The 24,611-nt window shown below is 41.7% G+C and overlaps 1 protein-coding gene across 6 annotated transcripts in view; it reads right to left on the bottom strand.

Moving 5' to 3' along the window:
- LOC131955448 (liprin-beta-1) overlaps positions 1–24,611 on the bottom strand; it is an 84,452-nt gene that overhangs the window by 40,236 nt on the left and 19,605 nt on the right. For 3 of the 6 annotated variants that reach the window (XM_059319578.1, XM_059319577.1, XM_059319580.1), the window contains exons 1-3: positions 3,842–3,994; positions 2,682–2,756; positions 1,631–1,744 (exon numbers count right to left, since the gene is read on the bottom strand). In XM_059319578.1, the coding sequence (XP_059175561.1) occupies positions 1,631–1,744; positions 2,682–2,756; positions 3,842–3,976 (324 nt within the window). In that variant the 5' untranslated portion in view covers positions 3,977–3,994. Of the gene's footprint in view, positions 1–1,209; positions 1,312–1,630; positions 1,745–2,681; positions 2,757–3,841; positions 3,995–24,611 lie in introns of those variants that run through there. The other 3 variants (XM_059319585.1, XM_059319579.1, XM_059319584.1) reach the window with 2 other exon arrangements.

The following is a 24,611-nucleotide window of genomic DNA, read 5'->3' as shown; positions in this document are numbered from 1 at the left end:
ACCTCAACACCCCCCCCCCCCTTCCCAATGCTGATAAGTTTTTTTAAAAGCCCAACTTCTTTCTAAAATATTTTTTGAGCTCTGTCCAATTCATGATATTAAATAAAAGGTCTAGACTTTAGGCTAATTCTAATTAAAGAAAAATGTAGATCTAGAACAAAGTAGGCCTAAAGATCTACAACTAGAATTAGATCTATTCTATTAATAATTTTAAATAGGTTAAACGATTACTAAATACTAGCGTCTAGATATATTTCTACTCTCTTAGACCTTAGTAACTCATGAGTCAAATACTCTAGTCTAGAGTAGACATGTAGTTAGTAAGCTAGTTAATAGGCCTAAACTAATTGATATATAGGCATATGCCTGAATACTGGGTAGTACTGAGAAGTTTAGTGTACATTATAATAAGAAGCATAGGGCCTATTTAATTCATTTTTCAAATAGTCTAGTATTATTCTAGTAGACTCTTAAATCTTAGTAATAGTATTGTCTAAAATTATAACAGATCCTAGAGAATGACCTAGATATTCTAGATTAGATCTAGAGATCTAGATTTTGATCTAGCTAGACCTAGATTATAAAATCAACTACCTAGGCCCTAAGTGTGTAGGCCTAATTATTACTAATTAAGTTAATAGGCCCAACTTACTAGGCCTATAGACTATAGGATAGGCTAATATAAGACAAGATTAGGCCTAAGGCCTAATATAATAACTTAATAACTAAATCTAGAACTAGATCTAGATCTAGTTACAATAGGCCCTTCTAGATCTAGATCTATAACTAATAACTATAACAATAAAATCGTGAAAGAATGAAAGAAGTTTTAAGAAGCCTTCTGCTGATGAATAATTATTAATTACTATTTAACTAGGCCCTATGATTAATTTTATTAGGTTTAATAAAGCAAATGATGACTAACATAAGTAGAGTATTGATCTGGATCTTTATTTAGATCTTCAAGATCGTTGTAACTTAAACGTTTATGAATCATACACTACACTTAACTAGCCTAGTCATTGACTGACACTATCGAGAATCGAGCTCTTCATCTTTTTGGCTTTGGTTTCGGATTTAAGCCTTTGTGTTGACATTTAATTCAGTTGTAACAAGGGCTTTAAAAATGAAGAATGAACTTTAAATGCGTAACAATACATGTGAAGCTCATTGTATTTGATATTAACGCTACATTTAACAAAGACTTACCTAACTGAGAAAGAACCTGTTAAAAAACTAACTTTTAAGTTTTTTTTTTCGGTATTCAGGCAGACTTCCTGTCACTGTGCTAACTGTAAGGTGAAGGCTGAATTCTCAGGGGGAACTACTCTTTTTATTTATATTTTTAAGAAACGATACCGGTTACGTCTCATAATACATTTACAGAAACTCAATTCAGATCTAACCTTCCCTTTGGTAAAATCGATTGCTGTGTTAAAACTAGCATTCTCAAGTTTTTAAAATTCGTATTACTATTCTACATTACCTTTTAAATTTAAAAGCTATAAAATTCGAACAATATTTAAATCTAGATGCCTTTAACAACGATTAGATAAGAAACAACCTTACGTTTTATTGTTCTAGGTTTATTAGCATACTCTTATCACACTTAATATTTTTCTTTCCTCACCTGCTGTATAACGTCATTGGCCTCAATCATTCTCTGACGATATTCCTCAATGCACATATCCATATCTCTGATTTTCTCGGCTTGCGCATCTACCTGTTCTGATAGTACAGAGACCTGGAGGTTGAGTTCAATAAGATCATTAGCCATGGTTGGTTGAGAACATTCCTTCTGCTATAGATGGGGGACTTTCACATATAGGATTATACAATTCAACAGAGGTTTTGCACAAAAGGATAACTGACTCATGTTTAATGATAATAAGTGGTTGCTAATTTAGGTCTAGATATATACGGGTCCATCGGAACAAGATTTAGGGATCGTGAACGTTTTAAATAACAGGAATGGGGAAGGCGGGTGGGGGATCCAGTTTTCTACATTGCGGGGTCGTCCATTAATGATACTTCGCATTAAGGACAACTTTGCCCCCTCCCCCTCTCCTCCCATCTCCACAAAACTTCAGACACCACTACATAAATTAACGTCACACTTCTGTCTACACCCCCAAATTGTAATATTGTGTTTATTTAATCATAAATTTCTTCCTAAAATATTAAGTGAGTTGGTTCAACATTATATTGATCAGTTTTCTTCTTATATTATATACACGATCTCTAAGACCAATAAGTTCAACATCATATTGATCGATTGTTCTTCCTAAGCTTGTGCTACATATTATGTAGACGATCTCTAAAACCAATAAGTTGACTATTGAAAGTCTATACTACCTGGCCAATGTATGTGATCTACTGTATAAGTAGGGGAGAGAATTTACATTGTGATGTTATATTGACGGCTTAGTTTTTGTGTAAAGTCTTTGGGTGAGAGTTCTGTGTTGTGACGTAATACACAACAAAACCTATGCTAGCCAGGTGCTTCGACGGGATGTGGATAGAACGTATGGGTGTCTGTGTTTTTATTGAGTTAGGGTGAACTTTCAGATGTAACTTATTCGTTTCGTGAGCATCTGAACTGTGACATATGCCCTATGATATGACATATGCCCTCTAAGATGTGACCTCTACCCTCTAAGCTGTGACTGCCCTTGACCTACCTGTAGAGACAAACTTTGCTTGTCCTCCTCAAGCCGACGTAGCCTTGAATCCCCCGGCTCTGACCGTACATTCACCTGCAAGCCAATAAGAAAAGATGGTCATTGTAAATCTGGAGATCCTAATTTTAAACGCTTGTAAACGAGATAAGTGCCATCATTCATCATCATACGTGGCCCCTGGGGAGCTAAGGGCTGCAATAACAACTCTACACCGGTGAATTTTGACTGGAAGATGTTAAGGCTACTTTGTTCAGATGGAATCAAATAGCTGCCATCATCTAGATAACACGTGTGACGCCTTTCATTGGCACTCACATAAAATAGTATGTTGGAAATTTGAGCCCTGGTATTCCGGATTATTATTAGACACCCATTAGAAGAATGTAAGGGGATTGCTTCACACCTCTGGTAAATACTTTAATTGATTATTACATTAAAAAACAATGAATTGAAGAGGATGAAATAGTGTTTGCATCATTTTAAGACCCATTTGTAAACAAGTTAACAAACATACGAACAGGAATTCTTAAAATAAATTTATAAACAAGTTGACTAAGATACAAACATGAATTTTTCAAGCGTAGTTGTGTGGCGTCAAATTTATTTTTAAACAATATTAGAACACTTCACTTACCACATTTCACCACAATACCCCGGGCCTTACCCAGCCACGAAACTCCATCTGTACACCCACATCTCAAGTTGTCACACTGCGACATTATGTCACACTGTGTCACAAACCTCACCCCACTCACTCTCTCATACTACGGCTTCTCATCCACGATCATCCTACTGGGCTAGATTTCTGTTAAAGGATTTGTGTGTTGTCTTAAAATGGAACCCAAGTCATTGATTAATTTAATAAAATCACCATCTGATAGTAAAGCCACTGTTTCAAGCATGGCAGGAACCAATGTCTTAGTTAGGCAAGTCGCAAATTGTAATGAAGAACTACACAAAGTGTGTTTTAAAATCCTCAAGAGAATTATTTTTCAAACACGTCTGGACCTGCGACCCGAAAAAATATTAACGGAAATAATAAGCTTATTATTTATCAAGTTTTTTTTAGCTTCTAAAACTTGATAAACACAAGAAAATATGTATTATTTTAAAACTTTCTGTGGAATTTAAAACAATCGTTAGCTTTTAAGGACCCTTACCTCACAGGGGTCAAAGTCGTACACGGGGGTCAGAATAGCTTCCTCAGTGTCAAGGTCGACCCTAACGTCGTATTTGACTGCCAATGTCACTGAACCAAGCCACGTTCTGCCAACTGAGGTCGCCATGTCAGACATATGGTGATGCTGTCATTACGTCATTGAGACAAGAGATTAAACCAGTTGCTAGTCCACGGCTATCACAGTTAATATTGATTCCACTGTAATGTTACACGTTATTTTAGTAAACATTGATTCCACTGTAATGTTACACGTTATCATAGAGCTTCTCATGGCTACATACACCATTAAGACTCTACTAGGCACACAGTTCGGACTAATTATATTCGTCCAACAAATAATTATAGTGACTATTAGGGACGTACTAAACACTCTTATTGAAGTTGTTGCCCCATCATATTTGTATGGGGTAACTTTTTGGCCATCTAACGCTGAGGCAAACATTTGGCCATCTAACGCTGAGGCAAACATTTGGCCATCTAACGCTGATGCAACTATTTGACCATCTAACGCGGAGGCAAACATTTGGCCATCTAACGAGGAGGCAAACATTTGGCCATCTAACGAGCAGGCAAACATTTGGCCATCTAACGCTGAGGCAAACGTTTGGCCATCTAACGAGGAGGCAAACATTTGGCCATCTAACGCGGAGGCAAACATTTGGCCATCTAACGAGGAGGCAAACATTTGGCCATTTAACGCTGAGGCAAACTTTTGGCCATCTAACGAGGAGGCAAACATTTGGCCATCTAACGCGGAGGCAAACTTTTGGCCATCTAACGCGGAGGCAAACATTTGGCAACGTAAATTTTAGACAACTATTCGGCCCTGTAACGTTGAGTCAACTATTTTGCCATCTAATGTTTAGGCAACTATTTGGCCATCTAACGTTGAGGCAACTATTTGGCCATGTACATACGGGGACATAGGAAAGGGCCAAAAAGAGAGCCAATGTTCGTATTGAGACACTAATCTTAGATCTGGAATATTGTGTGGAATCAGGTGCACAAGAGTTCTGAGGAAAGGGCGTTAACTCTTACAGTCATCTGTTTATCTTCGCGCCTGAGAAACCGATCAGTGAACATCGCGTTGAGTGCGAATGGCGCCTTCGATCTCAGGCGCCTGTCTCGTGAGCAGGTTGTGTGTACATTTTACTCAGACAGTTTCCCCCCTGGGGCTCCGTCTGGGTGAGTGCAAGAAGTGTGTAGATCAAAGAGAGAACCTGATGCTAGACAGTGCAGGTAAAATACACACCTACTGCAGTAGGCATAGGTGTTGTGGTCTAGGCTTACTGAACACGGACTCTAACGGCTACAGGACATTACCCCCCTGGATATTCCCCCCCCCCCGGACGTTCCCCCCCCCCCCCCCCGTATTTACCCCCGGAGCAATTACCCCCCTGTCAATTACCCCCTTGTCAATTACCCCCCCCCCCCGGGGAATTACCCCCCCCCCCCCTCTCAAGTTAAAATCCTAACTCTAACTAGAATTTTATACCTATATACTACTTTAATCCAAACCTTAAGAAAAAGACCAAAACCTAAGCATCCACCTTAGCCTAAAACTTCACACAAAACCAAAACCAAAGGTAGACACAACCCTAACCCTAGCCTTAACCCTAACCCTAACCCTAGCCCTAACCCTAACCCTAACCCTAGCCCTAAAACCTAACCCTAACCCTAACCCTAGCCCTAGCCCTAACCCTAACCCTAACCCTAAAACCTAACCCTAACCCTAGCCCTAACCCTAGCCCTAACCCTAATGTTGGGGGTAATGTTGGGGGGGGGGGAATATCCGGGGGGTAATTGACAGGGGGAAATGTTCCCGACTCTAACAGGACATAGGGTCTCTAGTCTAACTGGACATACGGTCTCTAGTCTAACTGGACATAGGGTCTCTAGTCTAACTGGACATAGGGTCTCTAGTCTAACTGGACATAGGGTCTCTAGTCTAACTGGACATAGGGTCTCTAGTCTAACTGGACATAGGGTCTCTAGTCTAACTGGACATAGGGTCTCTAACTGGACATAGGGTCTCTAACTGGACATAGGGTCTCTAACTGGACATAGGGTCTCTAACTGGACATAGGGTCTCTAGTCTAACTGGACATAGGGTCTCTAGTCTAACTGGACATAGGGTCTCTAGTCTAACTGGACATAGGGTCTCTAGTCTAACTGGACATAGGGTCTCTAACTGGACATAGGGTCTTTAACTGGACATAGGGTCTCTAACTGGACATAGGGTCTCTAGTCTAACTGGACATAGGGTCTCTAACTGGACATAGGGTCTCTAGTCTAACTGGACATAGGGTCTCTAACTGGACATAGGGTCTCTAACTGGACATAGGGTCTCTAGTCTAACTGGACATAGGGTCTCTAGTCTAACTGGACATAGGGTCTCTAGTCTAACTGGACATAGGGTCTCTAGTCTAACTGGACATAGGGTCTCTAACTGGACATAGGGTCTCTAGTCTAACTGGACATAGGGTCTCTAGTCTAACTGGACATAGGGTCTCTAGTCTAACTGGACATAGGGTCTCTAGTCTAACTGGACATAGGGTCTCTAGTCTTACTGGACATAGGGTCTCTAGTCTAACTGGACATAGGGTCTCTAACTGGACATAGGGTCTCTAGTCTAACTGGACATAGGGTCTCTAACTGGACATAGGGTCTCTAACTGGACATAGGGTCTCTAGTCTAACTGGACATAGTGTCTCTAGTTTAACTGGACATAGGGTCTCTAGTCTAACTGGACATAGGGTCTCTAGTCTAACTGGATATGGGTTATAGTCAACATGCACAAAGGGTCTAGTCTAACTGGACATAGGGTCTCTAACTGGACATAGGGTCTCTAGTCTAACTGGACATAGGGTCTCTAGTCTAACTGGACATAGGGTCTCTAGTCTAACTGGACATAGGGTCTCTAGTCTAACTGGACATAGGGTCTCTAGTTTAACTGGACATAGGGTCTCTAGTCTAACTGGACATAGGGTCTCTAGTCTAACTGGACATAGGGTCTCTAGTCTAACTGGACAGGGTCTCTAGTCTAACTGGACATAGGGTCTCTAGTCTAACTGGACATAGGGTCTCTAACTGGACATAGGGTCTCTAGTCTAACTGGACATAGGGTCTCTAGTCTAACTGGATACACCAAATTCTTGAATGTCCCCTTTCGTATTCTGTAAGTTACAGCTTATAATTAATTACTCTGTGCTTGTGTGAAACTAATTATTAGCTCGCACATTTAGCTCACGTCAAGAAGCTGGAGCTAAACGACGTTTACCTAACACGAGTAAGCTGTTCCTGTGATCTCGTTGGTGAGCTGGTGTTTTAAAAACCCCAGCAGGTGTAGTCTTATAATCTCGCGAGCTTTACATCAATCTTACGATCAGGTAAGACGTTAATTGCTTGGAATTATCACATAATTGGAAATGGGTTTATTTTTATATTTTAGCATCCCCGTTCGACAGTGAAAACATTATGCACTTAATTCTATATTTTTAAATGTTAGCACCTAATCTGGGAGTAAAAACTGTAAGCACCCAATCAAACAGTACTAAATTTAAGCACCCAATCCCACAGCCCACAGCCTACAACCTACATCCCACAACCCACAGCCTACAGCCTACAGCCTACAACCTACAACCTACAACCTACAACCTACATCCCACAACCCACAGCCTACAGCCTACAGCCTACATCCCACAACCCACAGCCTACAGCCTACAGCCTACATCCCACAACCCACAGCCCACAACCTACAGCCCACAACCTACAACCCACAGCCCACAACCTACAGCCCACAACCTACATCCTACAACCTACATCCCACAACCCACAGCCCACAACCTACAGCCCACAACCTACAACCTACATCCCACAACCCACAGCCTACAGCCTACAGCCTACATCCCACAACCCACAGCCTACAAGGTACAGCCTACAACCTACATCCCACAACCCACAGCCTACAGCCTACAGCCTACATCCCACAACCCACAGCCCACAGCCTACAGCCTACAGCCTACATCCCACAACCCACAGCCCACAACCTACAGCCCACAACCTACATCCTACAACCTACATCCCACAACCCACAGCCCACAACCTACAGCCTACAGCCTACAGCCTACATCCCACAACCCACAGCCTACAAGGTACAGCCTACAACCTACATCCCACAACCCACAGCCCACAGCCTACAGCCTACAGCCTACAGCCTACATCCCACAACCCACAGCCCACAACCCACAGCCTACAGCCTACAGCCTACATCCCACAACCCACAGCCCACAAGGTACAGCCTACAACCTACATCCCACAACCCACAGCCTACAGCCTACAGCCTACAGCCTACATCCCACAACCCACAGCCTACAGCCTACAGCCTACATCCCACAACCCACAGCCCACAAGGTACAGCCTACAACCTACATCCCACAACCCACAGCCTACAGCCTACAGCCTACATCCCACAACCCACAGCCCACAACCTACAGCCCACAACCTACAACCCACAGCCCACAACCTACAGCCCACAACCTACATCCTACAACCTACATCCCACAACCCACAGCCCACAACCTACAGCCCACAACCTACAACCTACAACCTACATCCCACAACCCACAGCCTACAACCTACAACCTACATCCCACAACCCACAGCCTACAGCCTACATCCCACAACCCACAGCCTACAGCCTACAGCCTACATCCCACAACCCACAGCCCACAACCTACAGCCCACAACCTACAACCTACAACCTACATCCCACAACCCACAGCCTACAGCCTACATCCCACAACCCACAGCCTACAGCCTACATCCCACAACCCACAGCCCACAACCTACAGCCCACAACCTACAGCCCACAACCTACAGCCCACAAGGTACAGCCTACAGCCCACAACCCACAGCCCACAAGGTACAGCCTACAGCCCACAACCCACAACCCACAGCCCACAAGGTACAGCCTACATCCCACAACCCACAGCCTACAACCTACATCCCACAACCCACAGCCCACAAGGTACAGCCTACAGCCCACAACCCACAGCCTACAACCTACATCCCACAACCCACAGCCCACAAGGTACAGCCTACAGCCCACAACCCACAGCCCACAAGGTACAGCCTACAGCCCACAGCCCACAGCCCACAGCCCACAAGGTACAGCCTACATCCCACAACCCACAGCCTACAACCTACATCCCACAACCCACAGCCCACAAGGTACAGCCTACAGCCCACAACCCACAACCCACAGCCCACAAGGTACAGCCTACAGCCCACAACCCACAACCCACAGCCCACAAGGTACAGCCTACAGCCCACAAGGTACAGCCTACAACCTACATCCCACAACCCACAGCCCACAAGGTACAGCCTACAGCCCACAACCCACAACCCACAGCCCACAAGGTACAGCCTACAGCCCACAGCCCACAGCCCACAAGGTACAGCCTACAGCCCACAGCCCACAAGGTACAGCCCACAGCCCACAAGGTACAGCCTACAGCCCACAGCCCACAAGGTACAGCCTACAGCCCACAGCCTACAGCCCACAGCCCACATCCTATACGACCAGAGACCAAACCAATTCCAGCACGGCTCTCACAAAACATGCCCTACCAGCCTGCGCGAATCACCAGCTCCGCAAACGACAAATTGAACAGAAGACATTTGCATATTCAGAAGAAAATGATTAACCTAGTCGTGATGAAAAGATAGTTTAGCAAAGATGTTTATTATTTTACCATCGGATATAGCTCGCATATTTACAACAGGCAAAACGCTCAGATACAATACATTAACTTAATTGTTTTGTTTAATCCAGGCCACGGCTGTACAAGAACTATCAAGACAGATTAGAGATAACCCTCTTCCCTCACCCACAACCCACACAGAGATAACCCTCTTCCCTCACCCACAACCCACACAGAGATAAGAAGTCGGTTTTACTTAGATTGTGTAGCCTACATGTTCAGGCTTAAGAACGGTGGAAAAGAGTAGAATAAATGGCTAAGATTACAGTGTTATGTGCTTAATGCAAAGTAAATACACAAGAAAATTACTGCGAAGACAGGCAAGAAAAAGTTTTTGCTAACAAAAACAAAAATTGCAGCACATATGGAACACCCGTAGGGCAAAAGTTGCGAATAGAAAAAAAGTCAAAGACAGGGGTAGACACAGGGGTAGAGAATGGAGTCTTGGGTTACCCCAAACAATGGAGATGTTCGCATGCCCAGGACCATGAATGTGGCTGGGGTAGAGATAAAACAAGGAGTTACAGTGGTTGAGAAGGGAGGGGGAAGAGAGATTATTCTATTTCAGGAGAAAAATAAATTTAAATTGGGTTTATTTCAAGCTTTCACTAACATTTTTAACTATTAGTTTAAAACTGTAAACATATATAAATAAGTGAACAAATAGTTTTCGTGGGCAATTAAAAGGCGAGTGGACAAATAATAAACTGGACAAATAAGTATAACAAATATGTTGAGAGGGCAAATGAGGTGATTGGACAAATGAGGTGAGTGGACAAATGAGGTGATTGGACAAATGAGGTGAGTGGACAAATGAGGTGAGTGTACAAATTAGGTGAGTGGACAAATTAGGTGAGTGGACAAATTAGGTGAGTGGACAAATTAGGTGAGTGGACAAATTAGGTGAGTGGACACATTAGGCGAGTGGACAAATTAGGTGGGTGGACAAATTAGGTGAGTGGACAAATTAGGTGAGTGGACAAATTTGGTGAGTGAACAAATTAGGTGAGTGGACAAATTAGGTGAGTGGACAAATTAGGTGAGTGGACAAATTAGGTGAGTGGACAAATTAGGTGAGTGGACAAATTAGGTGATTGGACAAATTAAGGGAGTGGACAAATTAGGTGAGTGGACAAATTAGGTGCGTGGACAAATTAGGTGAGTGGACAAATTAAGTAAGTGGACAAATTAGGTGAGTGGACAAATGAAGTGAGTGGACAAATGAGGTGAGTGGACAAATTAGGTGAGTGGACAAATGAGGTGAGTGGACAAATGAGGTGAGTGGACAAATTAAGTAAGTGGACAAATTAGGTGAGTGGACAAATGAGGTGAGTGGACAAATGAGGTGAGTGGACAAATTAGGTGATTGGACAAATTAGGTGAGTAGACAAATTAGGTGGGTGGACAAATGAGGTGAGTGGACAAATGAGGTGAATGGACAAATGAAGTGAGTGGACAAATGAGGTGGGTGGACAAATTGGTGAGGGGGCAAATTGGTGAGTGGACAAATTAGGTGAGTGGACAAATTAAGGGAGTGGACAAATTAGGTAAGTGGACAAATTAAGGGAGTGGACAAATAAGGTGAGTGGACAAATGAGGTGAGTGGACAAATGAGGTGAGTGGACAAATTAAGGGAGTGGACAAATTAGGTGAGTGGACAAATTAGGTGAGTGGACAAATTAGGTGAGTGGACAAATTAGGTGTGTGGACAAATGAGGTGAGTGGACAAATTAGGTGAGTGGACAAATTAGGTGAGTGGACAAATTAGGTGATTGGACAAATTAAGGGAGTGGACAAATTAGGTGAGTGGACAAATTAAGTGAGTGGACAAATGAGGTGAGTGGACAAATTAGGTGAGTGGACAAATGAGGTGAGTGGACAAATGAGGTGAGTGGACAAATTAAGTAAGTGGACAAATTAGGTGAGTGGACAAATGAGGTGAGTGGACAAATGAGGTGAGTGGACAAATTAGGTGATTGGACAAATTAGGTGAGTGGACAAATTAGGTGGGTGGACAAATGAGGTGAGTGGACAAATGAGGTGAGTGGACAAATGAAGTGAGTGGACAAATGAGGTGGGTGGACAAATTGGTGAGGGGGCAAATTGGTGAGTGGACAAATTAGGTGAGTGGACAAATTAAGGGAGTGGACAAATTAGGTAAGTGGACAAATTAAGGGAGTGGACAAATAAGGTGAGTGGACAAATGAGGTGAGTGGACAAATGAGGTGAGTGGACAAATTAAGGGAGTGGACAAATTAGGTGAGTGGACAAATGAGGTAAGTGGACAAATTAAGGGAGTGGACAAATTAGGTGAGTGGACAAATTGGTGAGTGGACAAATTAGGTGAGTGGACAAATTAGGTGAGTGGACAAATTAGGTGAGTGGACAAATTAAGGGAGTGGACAAATTAGGTGAGTGGACAAATTAGGTAAGTGGACAAATTAAGGGAGTGGACAAATTAGGTGAGTGGACAAATTGGTGAGTGGACAAATTAGAAAGGTGGACAAATGAGGTGAGTGGACAAATTAGGTGGGTGGACAAATGAGGTGAGTGGACAAATTAGGTGGGTGGACAAATGAGGTGAGTGGACAAATTGGTGAGTGGACAAATTAGAAAGGTGGACAAATGAGGTGGGTGGACAAATTAGGTGGGTGGACAAATGAGGTGAGTGGACAAATTAGAAAGGTGGACAAATTAGAAAGGTGGACAAATGAGGTGAGTGGACAAATTAGGTGAGTGGACAAATGAGGTGAGTGGACAAATTGGTGAGTGGACAAATTGGTGAGTGGAGCATTGCAGGTGTGAGGTTTTAGCAAGTTAAGCGTACATGGACGTACAAATAAAAGTGATTGTGATTTGATCTAAACAAAGCAACCTCATTATACAAATTGGGAGGGGGGGGGAGTGCTAAAAAAGAGAAACGGTGGAAAAAAGAAAAAAAGGAATAAACATTAAACATCATTATAGGTAAATCTGAAGGTAAATCTGAAGGTAATGAAGCGAAAGAAAAAACAAACGGGCTGAACTTACATAAAACAGATGTGTAAGACAGGTAGGCCTAGTAACATAAGGCATTGTTAGGCTTTCGCTGTCTTAGAATAAAATATGAAAAATAATGCGTTTTCTTAAGGTTTAATGAGAGTAACGATGTTATTTTAGTTTACTGAAAGTAACGATTTAATTTTAGTTTATTGACAGTCGTGATGTTATTTTAGTTTATTGAACGTTATTTTAGTTTACTGAAAGTAACGATTTTATTTTAGTTTATTGACCGTAATGATGTTATTTTAGTTTTCTGAAAGTAACGATGTTATTTTATACATGGGGCAGCATTCATTGATCACATAAGGAAATTCTATAGTTAAGATCTCGCACGTTTGGATGAGACAGTGTGTGTGTGTGTGTAACGACAAAGCAAGACGTATGTTTAAAAAAGGAGAAATAAACTTAAGAAGTTACCAAATGTGCCTTAATATAACATACATTTTTTACACTTTAAAGTTGAGAGTTACACAATTTCCAAAGAATCTCAAAGAACTTCAAAACTTGAACAACCATAGCTTGGGTATTTTTTCCTGATTTGATAAATCACAGGATGCACGTGTTGAAAAATGCAGTGAAAGAGAGGGGGAGGGGGGTCTGTGCGATCTGATACGCGCTTTAAAAAACTGTAAGTGTAAAGAGAAACTATTATTTTAAGTTGAATTGTTTTATTTTGTTGGAATGAATAATGGTCGGCATTTATGAGCGAAGGGGTAAAGATGAGATACGATAGACTTGAGAACAGAGGATTATTTGTTTCTTTTAGAATAGAAGAGCTCCATAGAAGGAAACATTGGGTATTATATATATATATATATATATATATATATATATATATATATATATATATATATATATATATATATATACATATATATATATATATATTGTTACGAACCCAAGTGATCTTTACCTGGGTTTGGTCCCATCGAGGAGGGCCAGGTAATTAAAATGAAATGCTTAGGCATGTTAATGCACTGACCAGTGCTGGTCGTGAGAACCTGGGGTTCTTGACGCAGTTGACGGCCACACCACGGATTAGATCTCACGCTGTGGGGGCGTGGCAGAATGGAAGTCTTCGGGACTCGGCTATTAACGTGGCCAGCAGCCCGTGATTTACGGCTGGGAAAACCTTCCAGATCGGACAGGGCCCAGTGGACGGTCCTGACCTGACCTGACCTGGGGGTCAGGCTCGATTAACAAGGTTCCCACACTAGTCTGGGACGACTTGAGTACTTTAGGAGGGTAGACCGGAGACTAGGGGGACACTCTCGACAGACACTCGGGACACACACACGGAGACGGACGGACGTCTCGGATAGCTAGGCTTAGAGGAGACATGGGTCGTCTCTGTGAGCTAGTGGAAAGCCACGACATGTTTTAGACTTAGGCTAGGCTAGACGGTTAGGGACAAGTAGGGTAGTCGTACTAAGTACTTTAGTTGTTGTAGTTACTTGTGTATTTTTCCTATTGTGTTCCATGTGGTGGCGGGTTAATGTTAGATGTTGTATTTTGTGGCGAATAAATAGAGATTACTGAAGTTGGCTTTTATTTATTTTATTTTTCTTCTTCTTGTTTACGATCCCCTGACTAGTTCGAAAGGATTAGAGAAGGGGGTGCGTAACAATTGGCGGCTAGAGTCCGGGATAGGACAGACAACGAGTTGAATAGTTTCTTTTGATGCCATTTTCAGTTGGGGGCTCACGAGCTTGTGTTTTAGTTTTAAGTTTTAGGAGTAGTGAGAGTAAAGTTGTTCACGGAATCAGGAGAGTTTTCCAAACATTGAGTAAGTAGCGAGCTTATCACCTTTGTATTGACACTGAGTTTATTTTGCTTGATTTTTATGTTGGTCCAGTAGAGCTGGAATTTTTTTTGTTGATTCAGTATAGCTGGAGGGATTAATGCCCAGTATACTCGAATATTTTTGTGTGGTCCAGTGGAACTGGAGTGTTCGGGTTTATTCAGTACAGCTGGAGGGTCATTCCCAGGTACGTGAATAAATTCGTAATTTTTATTTGGTTTGCTCAGTATAGCTGGAGGGTCAATTCCCAGTATACGTGAGTGAATCGTTTGTGATCCAGTGTAGCTGGATATCTTAGTTTGGTTGGCCCAGTATAGCTGGTGTCTACCTGTTTCAAGTGTCAAAGGTGATAGCCGTACTTTTAATGTTTAAGTTAAAGTTGTTTATTGTGAGCCACATTTTTAATAGTTAACCGCCACCATTTAGCTGGATAAGTTCCGTAAGTGTGAATCATGGACGTAATGAGTTTTATTGAGTGTCCAACTCTAGAAGTTTTAGACAGGTTTTGTCGTGTAGAGTTGTTGCGTCTAGTTGAGGAGCTAGGACTAGAGGTTGATGTGTCGGATAGAGATAGAGTTCTACGAGATCATATTTGTGTTGAGTTAGTGAATACAGGTAGATTAGAGGAGGAGTGCCTAGACTCTATAGAATATTATGAGATAGGACGTATTAGAGTAGAAGAAATTGAGAGAAAGTTTCAAGCTAAGTTGTTAGAGATCGCGAGAGAAAAAGAGGATAAGTTGTTAGAGATCAGGAGGGATATATTCATGTCAGAATCTTGGAAGGAAATTAACATTAAAAGTTTAGAGAAACTGTTCGGACATGAAGTTAAACTATTAGAGATCAGGAGGGAACGGGATTTACTTAGGCTATGGGAGGAGGCACAGCTTAGTGGGTTGTTTGACTTTCCAGAATCTGTCTCTGTTTTCTCTCAGGCTAGTGTAGTAGTTTCCGAGGATCGGTATAGAGATGAAGATAGTTTGTTGTCTGACAGAGTTGGTAGTGAGTTTTGTCAGTCTCAGACTAAGGCTGCCACTAGCTTTGGCTCAGTCCCTGAAGTCGACTCTAACCTAGCAGGACCAGCACAAACGGCAAAACGTGCTGATAGCTTACGAGTTGAGAGTTGTGTGCCGACAAGTACTGAAGGCATTCAGCAAGTTATTGGTTTAGATAAAATCACGGCAACCACTCTGGTGTTGACCAGTCATGAAAAGGGGCTGTCAATATCTGACCCAGTGGATACAACCACCGATGATATCACGGAAACCACTCTGGTGTTGACCAGTCATGAAAAGGGGCTGTCAATATCTGACCCAGTGGATACAACCACCGATGATATAACGGCAACCACTCTGATGTTGACCAGTCATGAAAAGGGGCAGTCAATATCAGAACCAGTGGTTACAACCACCGCTGAAATCACGGTAACCACCGAGAGAGTGAATACCCATGAGAACAGGCTGTCCTCGTCTGAACCTGAACCAGTAACTGCATCTGATCAAGACCTTACTACTTGTCATCTTGAAGGCGTCATGACCTTAACTGGAGGTCATGTGAATGGTGACCCACATCTTCAATTAGACGAGTCAACGAATCTTCTGCTAGCCTCGGTAACAGACGAAATTGTTACCCATTGTCTTGGAGGTGAGCCTAACACGGGCTGTCCTCCCATGATCCCAGCAGTATTTGATTTCTCCCCGACCAAGTCCAGCAACCTGGAGGCCATGACCTCACCTGGAGGTCACGTGGATGGTGTTTTACATCCAGAGATCGAGGAGACGGTGAATCTTTTGTCCGCGTCGGCGACGAGCCAAGTCATTACCTCTTGTTTTGGAGTTGAGCCTAACTCAGGCTTCCCTCCCCTTATCTCGGAGGTGATTTATTGTTCTCTGACCGACCCGGTCAAGTCCAGCAACCTGGAGGCCATGACCTCACCTGGAGGTCACGCGGATGGTGTTCTACATCCCGAGTTTGAGGAGACGACGAATCTTTTGTCAACGTCGGTGACAAGCATAGTTGTTACCTCTTGTTTAGGAGTTGAGCCTAACTCAGGCTTCCCTCCCCTTATCACGGAGGTGATTTATTGTTCTCTGACCGACCCGGTCAAAACCAACAACCCGGAGACGGTGACCTCAGCGGGTCACGCTACTTCTCTCAACCGAGGGTGCGTACAAGCGAGCGCACACCCCATTGCTTTCACGGAGACGGGGCGTGTACTCGTTCCCTCTTTGTGTGCCTCGATGTTCAGGATTAACATCGAGTCAAAACATGGCATTAGTGCAAGCTGTCCTGTGAAGCCACGCCTTATGTGCGAGTCGTTATTGGTGTGGACGGACAATACTTCTGTTTCTAAAATTGTGCCGCGCCGGTATAAAGTTCGGCTTAAGTTTTATGTTTACGGACTCATGATGACCCGAAAGACGGAAAACTAATTTGTGTTTCAAACCTATTAGAACTGTTCCCAAGATAGACTGTTTCATGTTTTCCCAGGACGCAAGTGTCCTAATCAAAATGAACTGTTTTCAGGCTTAAAGAATGTACCTTTTACATGTCTTGTTTGAAAAAAAAATGTGTTATTGATGTTTTACATGATGTTGAATTCGTGACAGTTTTTAATTGTATTGACAGGTTTTGTTGACTGATGACGTAACTATCAGTAAAACGAAGACTGTTGGTTTCAACATTGAGATTATGTGCGACAGTGACATATGTGTTGCAAATTTGCGGTTTTATTTACTTTGATGTCTATGTTTGATGACATTATGTTTGGGGTATTTAGTCAAACTTGTTATTGTGACTAAATCATCCACGTGTCTTATCTTTTTGGTAATGATTATGTTAAATGGATTTAGTCCCATTTAGGTTTATTCTGGGACTTTTGAGGACTTGTGAGATTGGGATGGTTGTCTAGTAAAAGATGTTCAATTAATTCACCAAGTGGCGAATTAATTTCTTGAAGGGTGGGGGTGTTACGAACCCAAGTGATCTTTACCTGGGTTTGGTCCCATCGAGGAGGGCCAGGTAATTAAAATGAAATGCTTAGGCATGTTAATGCACTGACCAGTGCTGGTCGTGAGAACCTGGGGTTCTTGACGCAGTTGACGGCCACACCACGGATTAGATCTCACGCTGTGGGGGCGTGGCAGAATGGAAGTCTTCGGGACTCGGCTATTAACGTGGCCAGCAGCCCGTGATTTACGGCTGGGAAAACCTTCCAGATCGGACAGGGCCCAGTGGACGGTCCTGACCTGACCTGACCTGGGGGTCAGGCTCGATTAACAAGGTTCCCACACTAGTCTGGGACGACTTGAGTACTTTAGGAGGGTAGACCGGAGACTAGGGGGACACTCTCGACAGACACTCGGGACACACACACGGAGACGGACGGACGTCTCGGATAGCTAGGCTTAGAGGAGACATGGGTCGTCTCTGTGAGCTAGTGGAAAGCCACGACATGTTTTAGACTTAGGCTAGGCTAGACGGTTAGGGACAAGTAGGGTAGTCGTACTAAGTACTTTAGTTGTTGTAGTTACTTGTGTATTTTTCCTATTGTGTTCCATGTGGTGGCGGGTTAATGTTAGATGTTGTATTTTGTGGCGAATAAATAGAGATTACTGAAGTTGGCTTTTATTTATTTTATTTTTCTTCTTCTTGTTTACGATCCCCTGACTAGTTCGAAAGGATTAGAGAAGGGGGTGCGTAACAATATATATATATATATATATATATATATATATATATATATATATATATATATATATATATATATATGTATGTATGTACATACGTATATGAAGTATGTGTCGCACATTGCTAGATATATTAACACACAGGAAACTATATTGGTATCGCATTGTATGGTCTATTTGAACATAGACCAACAGCTTACAAACACTGACTTTGTACACACACCAACAGTGTACACAGACCAACAATGTACACACACTGACCGTGTACACACACCGACCGTGTACACACACCGACCGTGTACACAGACCTACAGGGTACACAGACCAAAAGTGTACACAGACTAACAGTGTACACAGACCAACAGTGTACACACACTGACCGTGTACACACACCGACCGTGTACACAGATCTACAGTGTACACAGACCAAAAGTGTACACAGACTAACAGTGTACACAGACCAACAGTGTACACACACCGACCGTGTACACAGACCAACAGTATACACAGACCAACATTGTACACAGACCAACAGTGTACACAGACTAACAGTGTACACATACCAACAGTGTACACAGACCAACAGTGAACACACACCGACCGTGTCTAATAGTGTTATCTGCACTGACTCACACACGGGTCAAAGGTCACGTGAACACAGCTGTTTCCTCACGGTGCACGTTCATTGAAGACCAACAAAGCCGCCGTGTTCAGCCCTGCCCGTCAGCTAATCACTTGCTTAACTCGGCCTTTGTTAACCACTCGTGACTCGCGAGCTTATGTAAGGCAGGGTGTCAGGTGGACAGCTGACGTCATGCACGTGAATGCCTGAACTACTCACGGTTTAAGTAGAACGACTTCAATACACGATCGTGAAGAATACCGTAGAAAGCATTTAACGATTTGGCTTACACTAATCTACAGCACGTAAAGAAATCAACGAAAAATCCTCGCACATTTGATAAGTTAAATAATTCTCCGAAATCAATCGAGATTTGCAAAAGCATGGCTTATTGAATAGAAAGCTAAATTAGAGCAAAAGAAATACGTGAATGAATCAATATCCTATGAAAACGGAACACAGTGCAACTATTTTTGAGCACATCTCACAGTGGTGTTCGTTGATCAACAGACAGACTCAATATGCCAAGCCGACTGATCAAACCAAGGGGTGTGTCGTAAGGGAAGTAATTCACGTGTGGCTACCGCATGTTAGTGGTTCGGTTACTTCCCCTGTTGCTCAGCCAGCACAGGTAACATATTTTTCCTATCAAAATTTGATAAATAAAATGGAGAATGGCAACAGATGAGATAACAGTGTCAGAGATTAATGGCAGTTGGTGTCAGAGATTGATGGTAGTTGGTGTCTGAGATTGATGGCAGTTAATGTCAGGTGTCAGAGATTGATGGCAGTTGGTGTCAGGTGTCTGAGATTGATGGCAGTTAATGTCAGGTGTCAGAGATTGATGGCAGTTGGTGTCAGGGGTCTGAGATTGTCACAAATATATGACAGATGGCTGGTGTCATAAATAGATGATAGATCGAAGGTGTCATTAATAGATGTTAACATACGTTCTCAACTGAATATCCAAACATTTAATTAAATGGTGATATATATATACATATATATATATATATATATATATATATATATATATATATATATATATATATAGAGAGAGAGAGAGAGAGAGAGAGAGAGAGATAGATATATAGATATATATATAGATATATATAAATATATAAATATATATATATATATATATATATATATATATATATATATATATATATATATATATATATATATATATATATATATATATATATATATATATTGCCTCAGACATGTAATTGACAGCGTTAGTGTGCCTTGTCATGTTCGCTTTAGTATTACAGTTTCCATCATCGGCTTGTGAGGACTGATACAGATTTACAATAGTAATATTTCTTTCTTACCTGTAGCCTACTCTCATTCATTTAAGATGGTTTACTTATACATAGTTCTAATACTAAACGTCTAAATATATGTATTAAAAAATTAATAAAAAACGTTTTAATAACAAGCTTTTATGTAATAATGCACTAAAAAGTAGAAAATAAATTATACACTACTATTTAAATTACTATAAAGAAAAGCGTGGGCCACTTTAGTATCTATTAGATACCTTTACTAATATTTAGGAAGAGACCCACGCTTTTCTTTATAGTAATTTAAATAGTAGTGTATAATTTATTTTCTACTTTTTAGTGCATAAAAGCTTTTTATTAAAACGTTTTTTTTTTTTACAACAGATTTACATGACTAAAAACCATTGCGTGCCTATTGAATGTGATGACGCGCTATTGAACGTGATGACGCGTGTGGAGTAGTTGGATAGAACTGGCTACTAATTTGGTCAAAATTTTAATTAATCCATAAAAATATCATTAGGCATCTAATTAAGTGTAAGTTAATGTCACGATGCACTGTCTTCATGTCTCGACCCACGTTCCAAACACAAACCGTATCTGTCAGCTAGAGGTGTCCGAAATTTCGCACATATATTGTAATTTTTTTTTTTTTTTTTTTTTTTTTAAAATACTTTTATTTGCAATTAAAACAAGTACATCAATCAACATCAAATTTTTTAACATAATTTTGAACACCAAATGAAAACGAAAGTTTTTGCAAATGTACATAATGAATATTTACATGATGTCATGTATTTGATTATAAAAAAAATTGCAAAGGATGACAGTAAAAGGGGTGAAGGTCAAATGAAAGTGTCAGAAGTCTGGTTGGGGAGAGGAAAGAAAATTTTTCAGAGAGGGTCAATGGGACAGTGAAGCATTTTCTATGTAGGGAAACAACTTAAGTTGACTAGTTGAAAGGGTGTTGTAGTGGTCGCATTGAGTTTTCAAAAGGTTGCAGTGTGAAAGATGAGGGGAAAGAGACAAGATTTAGAACTTTAAATAAGTTCTGGATATTGATGTTGCGGTGGGTGGTGGGGTCTTTGGAACAGTTAAAGGGATTGTGGGGTTATCATGTCTGGGGGTAAAGTAGATAGAGGGGGAGAGAGGAGGGGGTAGATTTTTTATTTATTTTTATTTTTATTAATTCAATTGTTTTAAACATTTAAATCAGTAATAATAATATATTTGATAGATTTTACATAAGCGCCGATGACCAAATGTTAACCATGGTTTTTAAAAAAAAGCGTTCAATTTCTGAAAGCTCTTAGGGTAGCTAGAGGCTCCAAAAAACTAAAAGTTTTTTTTTCACCAAAATATCATTTCAGTGACATGCAACCTCCTTTACACACACTCACCTTACTGCACTCACTCTCACAAACAATTTAAAGTCCCATGCCCTGACTTAGAGGTCAAACGGTAAAGTCACATGAACTCACCCACAAGTCAAATTATAAAGCCAAACAAGCTCCCCCAAAGGTCAAAGTCACATGACCTCAGACAGGTCAAATGTTAAAGTCACATGACTTCACAGTTCAAATGTAACTTCTGCTTTTTGCCAAGACGAACCAGATTATTTTTTTAAAAAGAAATTTGGCATTGATTTCACAGAGCCCCAGTCTAAAGGTCACGTGACTGACGTCATAAGATATGATGGGATAGCGATGCACGTGATAAGTGTAGACTTTGAAGTCAAGAGCTTGGCTCGTGTTACAGGCGAGCTGGTGTTTGCTGCTGGCTGACAAAAGACACGCGCTGCTGGAACAATGCACGTGGGGCTAAAAATAGACCCAAACAATGGGAAGAATGGCCGTATGCTTGATACCAGAATCAGAGAAATGGCGTCAGGTGAATTGGAATGGCCGTCGCCTCAGGTTTTTCTGCCAGATGGTTAGTGGAGAATACATTCTGTGTATTTGAATTTTTTCTTAAAAACTTTTTATATGAAAATATGGTAGTGGCGGGGAATCTAAATAATAAACAATTTAACAATCATGTATTGGTGAAAAAGGCAAAGAGAATAAAATTTACTGCAGTTTTAAATACCGACGAGTGAACTAAGCGATTTAAAAAAAAAAAAAAAAAAAACTAATGCAGGGGAGAGAATCCAAATAATTACCTTTTCAGACAAGCAGTGGTAGAGTTATCTAAATGTAAAACTACTTTGATTGTACATAAACTTTAAAAATGTTATCATGTCGTTAGCAGTTAATCTCGTTGACACTGGTAGTTTATTACTCACAACATACAACAACATACTGGGACTCTGTTAACTCATGAACTTACATCGTGACGTAGTTGGGGTTGGGGCGGGAGGCTGACTTGGGCAGCCTATTTGACACATACAGGCATTTTCCTATGTAATGAAAATATGGCGCAGCACTGTCAATACATCCACCTGGGCTTAGAAATGTCTAGAGCCTAGGTGTGGGGCTGGGCTGACGAGTTGGGCCTGTACATTTTTATGTTGAATTTTGCGCCACCAGCTGGTGTAGTTAAGAGTTAAATTTAACAGTTTTGTAGTTAAATATATTAAGCTTACGCAATATGACCAATCTAACATATAGATCAACTAAAAGTGTTTCTAACGAAAAACTCTCCCGCGTAAAATTAGGACTGATTACTTTCGCACAGTTTACAAGGCAATGACAAAAAAAAGTTCTGAAATAGTTAAAGACCGAGTATCCTATACACGGGGTTCTGAACGAAAAGGCCCCTTCATATCAGAAAAGTTTTTTGACCAAGTTTTTATACGTACAGCTTAGGTTCTCAAACATGTGTTAAAATTTAAATTTTAAGTAGATGTTAAAATAAAATATTTACAACAGTTTTCTTTAATAAAATATGCGTGTCTACATATTCATAGTTTAAAAAAAAAATCTTTTTACATATATATTTACACGGGTGTGCTAACATTTTAAGCTTAACCCATTTCACGCAAACTGTACTCACACACATTCAACTACAGCACTCACACACATTCAACTTACTGCACTCACACACATTCAACTTACTGCACTCACTCACCTGAATACAAGCACATGCATATCACTATATTTGCTATACCGTAGTCTACTCGGTTGTCGTAGCCCTTACACATACTACATAGACTGCCGTTTTCACTAATACATATATTACAAGACAACACTAACACATACACTCACACATACACTCCCCCTACTACCTTCCCACATACATCCCCCCTCCCACATACATACTGAACTCACGTAACAGAGTGCACTCACGTTTTAACCAAACATCCATTTCATACATATCAGCCCATAGCCTACATAGGCAGGTGAGTTCACCCTACCTAACTCCTCTGCTACCTATGACTGCAGCCATCAACCATCGAGTCAAAACGAAAGTAGCCAGGTAAGTCGCATGTTTGTGTTTGTCAGATAAGGTTTCCCTCAAACAATGGCGTCGACAGATCTACGGTCTAGGTCAGGGGTCTCCAAACTACGGCCCGCGGGCCGGATGCGGCCCGCGAAGTCCTCTCATCCGGCCCGCGGAGATCTTTTTGTCCAAGGAAAAATAGTTTGTTGGTGATGGCTGAAGAACTTTGCGAATAAAAAATCAAAGACAGGCCTGGAAGAAACTGGCCCCCGAACTGAAATTTGATAGTTAATGCGGCCCTCGGACTGAAAAGTTTGGAGACCCCTGGTCTAGGTGATGACATACCAGTAATGATATGACGGCTCACTTCTTAAGGGGGAGGTTAAGTGTGAAAAGAACGTAAAACGTGAAAATAATGACAGACAGACAGACAGGCAGACAGAGAGACAAAGAGAGAGACAGACAGAGAGACAGAGAGAAAGACAGAGAGACAGAGAGACAGAGAGACAGAGAGACAGAGAGACAGAGAGACAGAGAGAGAGACAGAGAGACAGAGAGACAGAGAGACAGAGAGACAGAGAGACAGACAGACAGACAGACAGACAGACAGACAGACAGACAGACAGACAGACAGACAGACAGACAGACAGACAGACAGACAGACAGACAGACAGACAGACAGACAGACAGACAGACAGACAGACAGACAGACAGACAGACAGACAGACAGACAGACAGACAGACAGACAGACAGACAGACAGACAGACAGACAGACAGACAGACAGACAGACAGACAGACAGACAGACAGACAGACAGACAGACAGACAGACAGACAGACAGACGGACGGACGGACGGACGGACGGACGGACGGACGGACGGACGGACGGACGGACGGACAGACAGACAGACAGACAGACAGACAGACAGACAGACAGACAGACAGACAGACAGACAGACAGACAGACAGACAGACAGACAGACAGACAGACAGACAGACAGACAGACAGACAGACAGACAGACAGACAGACAGACAGACAGACAGACAGACAGACAGACAGACAGACTAAAACTCACTGGAACATCCACTTTGAAATGTAAATCCTTTATCGTCCAATACGTTTTTGTAGATAAAGCAAAATTACTTCAGGTGCAATTTA

The sequence above is a fragment of the Physella acuta genome, unplaced genomic scaffold, assembly GCF_028476545.2.
Source record: "Physella acuta isolate Inbredline_101_S28 unplaced genomic scaffold, ASM2847654v3 ptg001066l, whole genome shotgun sequence".
Taxonomy (NCBI): Eukaryota; Metazoa; Mollusca; class Gastropoda; family Physidae; genus Physella; species Physella acuta.
This window is presented reverse-complemented; position numbering and strand designations above follow the sequence as displayed.